Below are 8,294 nucleotides of genomic sequence, written 5' to 3'. Positions count from 1 at the left end.
TAGCAAAAGTCCGATGATAGTGAGGTGTGCAACATCCTTAAATTTAATATATATATATATATATAATTTTTTTAGTAATAATTAAAAATATGTATAAATAATTGATACAAATATTTTGTTTTGAGATTAGATGAGTTTTGAGCTGTGCAAAGAAAACCCGCAGATAAGTGCCCTTGTTTTTTTAATTTCAAAAACAAAAAAACTAGGGTCCCACAATTTACTAAGAAATGGGAATGTGTGGTGGAGATTGAATTGATAAAATATGAGATTCACATATGAAATGAATTTAAGCTATTAATGTAAAATTTTGAATAATTTTTAAATTTTTATGTGTGAATATGTAGTATGATTGATGTTTCAAAAAAATTTATTTCTTTTATTGCTCTATTAAAAGCATTCCCACTCATTATTGACAGATCATCTATCATGTGAGCATCATTCACTGCTTTCTCCATTCAAATTCCTTTTTAAATTTTTTTTCTTGGTTGCCAAGCAATATCACTCTTTCCCTTTCTTCTTTCCTCTTTCCTCTTTCCTCTTTCCTTGGTTAATTTTGGACCTCTGAAGAAACTAGAAGAGTCTAATTTCTTGAATTCATATCCATGGCTAGTGAGAGTACGGTTGTATCAGATCATCCTACTGCCCCAGAGGTAAAAACTTCTTGTTTCTTCTGTTTCTTTGGTTGATTCTGATTTAGTACATAATAGATATACGCATGTATATGTGTATATATGAGTTTATGTTAGTAAGTAATTGAACTATGTGGGTTTTCATCTTCTTATTCTAAATAATGTTTTTAAACAAAACCCACATGCGTTTTAGTTTATATGGTCACCTTTAGGCAGAAGAAAATGAATTTATGCCATGATTATAGATCTATTGAGCAAAACCCACTTTGATTTTATTCAAAAAAAATTTGTTTCAGTATTCAGTTTTAGGGTATAATTCTTTGGTCATGATTACGAATTCTTGGACAAGGCCCACATAGAAAACCTCCCAATTTAGATTTGTTTATGTTGGCAAATCAGCTTGAACATCTATACCATGTAGGGGTGATCATGGCTCTGTCCAACCGGCCCAATCCGATCAAACGATCCAACCCAATTGATTTTGGGCAGATATGTGTCTTCCGGCGGACGGATACAGATCAAATAATTCAAAATCTATGGATATGGTTTGGATGGTAGATCAACTATTCCGCACTAACATGAACCCAATTCACCTGTAGATGAAGTTCAAAAAAAAAAAAAAAAAAAAAAAACTACTAACAAATAAATAACAACATAAAATAGAAATAATAAAATATATATTTTTGTGAAAATGAAAAATAATACCTTAAAAGTATACATGCATGGTGTCATGACATATTATAGACAAATAATACATTTTTTCAGAGTACTAATTATTGGAGATTGTAAAAGTTATGAATTATAATTCAAAAAAAAATGCCCAAAATTTGTGAAGTCTAAACCGCCAAATAGATCACATCCATCTGCCAACCCGCACATTTGCCAAACTGATGGACAGATACAGATTGATTTTTTCCAATCCGCCTAATTTTGAACAAATAGCGGATGAGATGCCACCCGACCCAACCAGATCCACGACCACCCCTAATACCATGAATTTATTTTGTTATTAGAAAGAAGCTAGTTTTGGCACCACTTGGAAGAACATAGCAGAGCAGTCTTTTGTATATGAAATTCAGAAGGCTTTAAGATTTTGAAGGCTATTCTCAGTTTGAATTCAAAGATTTGTCATCTCCTGGAAAGTATTTTTCTACTGCACATGGTAAAACCAGGCATGGATCGTAGGACGGCAGAGGAGAGGTTCTCTCTTTATGGATATACGTTTTTTTTCCTAATTGACAGTTAATTACAAGTGATGTTTCTGTATTTGAAATGTCTGTGTAGGTTTAGTTTGAAATCAGGATTCATGTATGCAAAACTAACCATATGGGAAGTTTTCAGAGGCCTCTCAAAAATATGGAGTGGTAATGTAATGATTTGAGTACTTCTAAGATCTAGCAAAGAAACCATTGTTGTGTGATCAACCAGTTTTGGGTTGTACCTAAAAATAGATACTTAAGTTTGGAGAGCGGAGAGGCTATATGTACATTTGACCCTTCCTAGACTCAGCAAACAAAGTGAGAAGAGCTTTGTGCACTGGACTGCCCTTTATTTGTTGAGAGAGCAGAGAACATCACCTATGCACTTGTAAGCTTCACATAAGAAGCTTCCAAGTGGGATGTGTACTCACCTTCCTCCAAATGCTCAGTAGCAAACTCCCAAATAGCTCCTTTCATAGTTCCCTTACTCTTTAAACTCATTAAAATTGGTCGATTGTATTTTCTCTACTTCACATGAGGCTTCTATTTGAAAAGCCGAATGTTTGGGATACCATGAAAGATGGACAAAAGCATAGAGGAAATCTCAAATCAGTGGCACGGTGGAATTTATTTATTTATTTTTTTTTTTTCATTATCACAAACTGCAAGTCTGTCCTGAGTTTGATCCAAGTTTTTTTCTGCATTGGATGCGTAACTTTCATATGTCAGATTTGCATAAAAAAGATTGTCATACGGTGCAATTTTTTTGTAGACTGTCCCACTGATCTGCAATTGTCCCAAAAACATGAATCTTTCTTTTGTTTCTTAGTTCAATGCTGATCAAATTTGCAATCATTGCAGCACGTCGAGAAGCCGAATGAAGAAATGAAAAAAATTGAACAGGAGGGTTTGCCTCCATCCAATGGCAGTGGAGAGGAAGAAAAAGCAAAAGCAGAGGCATTGCCAAGTCAGACTGCCCCTTCATGTGAATCAGAAGAAAAGTATAAGAAGATTAAGCCTTCTATAGCTGAAGAAGTAAAGAAAACTGATGATGCTCCTGTTTTGGATGTTTCAGTCAAAGATAAACCAGACAGCCCCGTTGTAACTGACAGCACTAAAAGCCCACCAGAGGATCAACCAACAATCGAGTCAGTTGAAAAACAGCCACAAGAGCAACCACCAGTAGAGTCCGTTGAGAAGCAACTGGAGGAGCAGCCTAAGATGGATGATACATCTGAAACATCCGTTGAAGCTGTTGAGAAATCAGAAGAGCAAGTGGAGGTTTTACCTGTCAAGGAATCCGAAGCTGCAGAAGTAGTGAAAGATACTGAAAATTCAAAACCTGAGCCTAAAAAGGAAGAAATTCCTGAACCAGTTCCTGAAGTGGACAATGAGCAACAAGAACAATCTGAAGTTGCTGAACAAATTGAGAAAGAATTGAGTGAAACCTATGTCGTTGAAGGGCAATCGAAAGATGAAGTTGTGGAATCAGGAAAGATTGAACTGGAGAGTGAAGGAAAGGATGTCAAAACTGGGGAAGAGAATGAAGAGAAAAAAGGCATAGCCAAGGAATCAGACGAGCCAAAAACAGACAAAGTTGAGGAGCTGCGTAGTGCCATTTCTCCCACTGAGGTCACTGAAAAATGCTTGGAAGGAGACAATACTTCCCGAGACATTGGACTGATTACCGAAAATGGAAAAGAAAGCATAAAAGATGAGGTTGTTAATTCAGTTAAAACCAAAAAAAATGGAGAGGTGGAGGGAAAGGTAGATGAAGTCACCACTAGTACTATTAAAGAACCAATTGAAGAGTCCCAGAAATCCAAGACAGAAGCGAAAGGAGAGGAAACTGTGCAAACCAGTGAAACTAACTTGGAGAAGGAAAAAGAAGCTGGGGATATTGCAAAACCGGAGGTTCCAACTCCAGAGTCCACTGACACAAAAACTTCCAAGGAAGCTCCAACAGATGAGGTAATTTCAGTGAAGCCGACGTCAAAACAATCAAATAACTTTATAGCAAAGGTGAAACAATCACTTGTGAAGGCAAAGAAAGCTATCATTGGAAAATCGCCCAACTCAAAGACAGTCTCTTCTGAAACGAAGAGTGACGTTAAAGACAAATAATTTGAAAAGGACTATGAACCTAAAAGACAGAAAATACAAGGATTTCCAAAAGCATGGTATTTTTACTTCTTGTTTCATGTATAGTGCATTTGTTTGGTTGAGTAGTGTTTGTCGTTTGCTATTGGCTACTATGTGTTTATAGAGAGTATACATGGGCAATTTTCCTTCTTTTTTTTTCCCCCTTCAGTCCATTAATTTAAGGCATGTGTGTATAGTGTGTGTGTTTGTGTTGTCAGTAAACAAGAACTTTTCAATTGTTTGTGAATAGAGGTGATGTATATATAGAATGCTGTTACAGCTTGTGATTATTTTATTTTTTTGATAATTATAGTTGTACTACTATTTTGAGTTATGTGTTCAGTTGTATGTGATAATTTTTTGTTTTCCATGGAGTTTCTTAGTTTGGCATAAACCACTAGAGCTGAAACAAAATCTGCATACTCAAATCAACAACGTGTTAGCTCAGTCACTTAGCATTGGTACACAAATGCTCTCACTCTTTGAAATTAACGAAGGCAAAATCTTCTGTTAGATCTTAGGTCATCTAATTGAACAAAAATTTAAGTTCACTGGTGCAATGTGACCTAACCATGTTAATAACTTTCCTCTCTTTGCTTTTTTTTTTTTTGTTTTTTTTTGTCAAAAAAAAATTATGGTATTACCTTTATATGTCTTTGCTGCTGAAGCTAGGGAAATGGCGTCTAATGGCATGGTTGAATCCTATGCTCTGTTCAATGGATTGCATTGAATGATTGGCACAAAACTGAAAGCCATTGAATCAGGTAAGGGTCCACTTTGAATACAATGTCAAAGTGGATAAATCACATAAATGGAATTGAAGTGTGACATTATTGATCTTCACATTTCCCTTGAGACAATGTGTGACAACAGACCAACAAAATTGATGTTTTACAAAACTAGAGAGCAGTACACTGGAAAAGCTTTTGCCACCCAAACTTGGGGTCATAGCCAATCAATCAAAGACACAAAAAGAATATAATGTTGAATTACAACATGATTATAGCAGCATATATATGTATATGGATTAACAGAGATCGAAATACGATTTTGCTAAAATTTTGAGCATGTTTCTCGGATTTTTATTTTTATTTTTTTGGTGCGTCTTTGTTTCTGTTTTGGTACAGAGCATTGCTGCTACAATACTCTGAAATGGGCTCATTTGGCTGCTCAACAGTGGCTGCTGTGCACCCCCGCATAGTAGCCACCCCAAATCTTATCTCTTTACAAGCCATGTAACTCTGAAACTGGTAGTGATTGATTATTACCCAAGTATCTTGATTCAATTTAACATCATCCAAGTACGAAATGTTATCTTAAATGAAGAAATTTTATGGCTATAATGCATTCATGAAATCAACATGATATTAATGTATTAGGAGAAGAAAATAGTAATTGGATTATCCCAGATATTCCAAAGAAATCAATTAAAGATTCCTGACCATGAAATAAGTCTCAGATGACTTGAATAGAAATTTCTTTATTGAGATCATAAAAGAAAGTAGAATTATTTCGATACCAACAATAATAGGCCTTTCACTTTCACAATCTATTATGTTTGTCCAACGTCATTGTTAGTGACATGGGTAAGCCCATAAAAATTAGAATCCACCATCTAGGGCCCAACACATATCTCAAATGCTGAAGCCCAGCACTACCGAAGCTCCATGTAACAATTAGACCAATGACATCAAGACACATGGCAAGAAAAGGGCAAGCCACATCAGCAGGCAAAGGTCTGCAAAGCTATTGCCACTACACATCGCCATTAATGAGACCCCCTTACAGCATTTATTGCGATAACCCCTCTCCGTCGGGACAACAAGCCCTCACCCTGAACAAGGTAAGCTACATCATAGACTTTCGGCCAAGATGACAGGTCGGAAAAGACAACGTAATGATTACCAAAGGATATAAGCAGACGTCGAAGACATGTAAAAGGTTAAGCTTTTCTATCTCTATTCCATCTCTACACTCCACTTCTCTCTCTCTAACTTGCTCGTCGGAGGGTTCATTGGGGGACTCCCCGTTCCCCGTTGAACTCTTGTGCAGGTCTTCAGGTGGGCTTTGTCATTCGGCCATAGGCATAAGGATCGTGGATCAGTCCAACCCGTTCTACCATCACGAACTGTATCGTTAGTGGGCGCCGTCTGTGGGAAAACTTTGCTCCGCGCGCCAGTTGTGCTCATTGTCGCCAGAGACCCTGTCCCAATAACCCTTTCCTACTACCCATCAAAGTGTATGGTCACGACTAGATCCATGGCTTCTCACCATAATGCTGCCGACCATCAGACTGACCCCCCCAATCTAAACAACCCACCACAATATTTCATCGAGCTTACCAACAGCATTAACCGCATGGCCGAGCAAAACCAAGCCCTGATTAATGCTCTACTCCAAAGAAACCTTCCTGTGCCCCCTCCACCACCTCCAGACATTCCTCTCAACCAAGAACGAGCCCCGAGCCATACTATCCCGCAGCCTAATCCACCCAACTGGGAAGGCTTGTAACCCCCTTCCCCAGGTATAAACCTGCCACCCCAGGGCCCGCAACCGTCGATCCTGGCACCAATTCTTGAAGGAGAGGCCAGCAGCGTCCAGCCCCTGCTGCCCTCTGGTGGTGACAACATCCCTCTCTGGGACGCGAAACTCCGAGCCATAAAGCTCTAACTCCAAGGGGTCATGTAAAACATACAACATAAACCATCTACCACAACCAACTCCCCATTTGTTGCCTCCATCAGAGACAAACCTCTCCCTTCTAAGTTCAAAATGCCCACCATCGACTCTTTCGACGGTACAACAGAACCAGTTGATCACTTGGAGACCTACAGAACCCTCATGATCCTCCATACATTCCCCGACGAAATCATGTGTCGGGCTTTCCCCGTAACACTCAAGAGGTCGGCTCGACTTTGGTTTAGTCAACTCCCAGCAAACTCCGTCTCCACTTTCCAACACCTCAGCGACTCCTTCCTCAGCCATTTCATAAGGGCCCAACGCCAGCGGCGCCCAGCAACCCAACTCCTCAATATCCATTAGACTGATGGGGAGTCGCTGTGCAATTTCGTTACCCGCTTCAACACCGAAGCCTTGCAGGTAGCGGAAAACGATGACAAGGTCATCCTTACGGCTTTCATGGCCGGCCTACAGTCATCTGATTTCCTTTTCTCCCTCTCAAAGAACCCCCCGACCTCCATGGCAGCCCTACTCTCCAAAGCCCAAAAATACATGAACGCAGAAGATTCCCTAGCCACTTGCCAAGACCCTACAACAAAAAACCCGACCTCCGGAGAAAAGTGAAAAGACTCAGAAGCCAGAAACACCCAGTACAATAACCAAACACCGCATTATACCAACTAACCCCCTCGAGCCGACCGGTTGGCACCAGCCCGACCTCCCGGTCGGTTCGAGCGGTACACACCCCTTAATTCCCGCATGGAACAAGTCCTCAATTAGATCCAGCGGGATTACCCCCTCAAATGGCCCCAACCATCACGAACCCCCTCCAATCGGAAAGACCAGTCTAAATATTGCCGTTTTCACCAAGATCACGGCCATAATACCGATGATTGTGTTAACCTCAAAGATCAGGTCGAGACCTTAATACGTCAGGGACGTCTTAGCCAGTTCACGGATACCCGTTCTCAGCAGAGGCAAAAGACTGAGCCCATCAGAAACAACCACCGACGCACCCCTCCCCAGCAGCCAACCCAATTTAACCAAGGCCATGATCGCCCCCCACAGCAACCTCGGGCACAAGGTAATCCCGCCTCACCTGTTAAAGAAATCAGAGTTATTTCCAGCGGGCTTGCGTACGGAGGACAATCCCGCTCGGCTCAGCAGGCAGAACTCAGGAAAATAAGGCACGACTCAGACAAAGAAGTAGCCACATTGGATCGACCCTCCAAACACCCCAGGCAGTGGACCGAGCCTATCACCTTTACGGACGCCGACTACACAAGCATCCGTTATCCTCATGACGACCCTCTCGTCATTTCTGTCCTCCTCTCCAATTACAAGGTCAGACGGGTTCTCGTCGACAACGGCAGTTCTTCAGACATCATCTTCCTCAATTGCTTCCGCCAACTCAAGATTGGGGAAGAAAGTCTGTCTCCCCTCCAAACCCCTTTAGTCGGTTTCACTGGCGACCAGGTGACCTCCATCGGCTCCATCGATCTTTCTATCACAATTGGCGAGTACCCTCAGCAAACCACAAAGTTGCTCACCTTCCTCGTTGTCGACTGCCCCTCTGTTATAACATCATCCATGGCCGCACCGCCCTAAACACCTTCCAAGCCATCACCTCCACCTTCCATCTTGC

The 8,294-nt window shown here is 40.6% G+C and overlaps 1 protein-coding gene across 1 annotated transcript; it reads left to right on the top strand.

The window, feature by feature from the left end:
* The first annotated feature begins 405 nt into the window (after positions 1 to 405).
* On the top strand, positions 406 to 4,304 carry LOC114300495 (uncharacterized). Its single transcript, XM_028245359.2, has 2 exons — positions 406 to 650; positions 2,690 to 4,304. The coding sequence occupies exons 1-2, from the start codon at positions 603 to 605 to the stop codon at positions 3,950 to 3,952; spliced, it is 1,311 nt and encodes a 436-aa protein (XP_028101160.2). The 5' UTR covers positions 406 to 602; the 3' UTR covers positions 3,953 to 4,304.
* Positions 4,305 to 8,294: the final 3,990 nt, after the last annotated feature.

Source organism: Camellia sinensis, chromosome 5 (genome assembly GCF_055761805.1).
Source record: "Camellia sinensis isolate YWXY chromosome 5, ASM5576180v1, whole genome shotgun sequence".
In the NCBI taxonomy this organism is placed as follows: Eukaryota; Viridiplantae; Streptophyta; class Magnoliopsida; order Ericales; family Theaceae; genus Camellia; species Camellia sinensis.
This window is presented reverse-complemented; position numbering and strand designations above follow the sequence as displayed.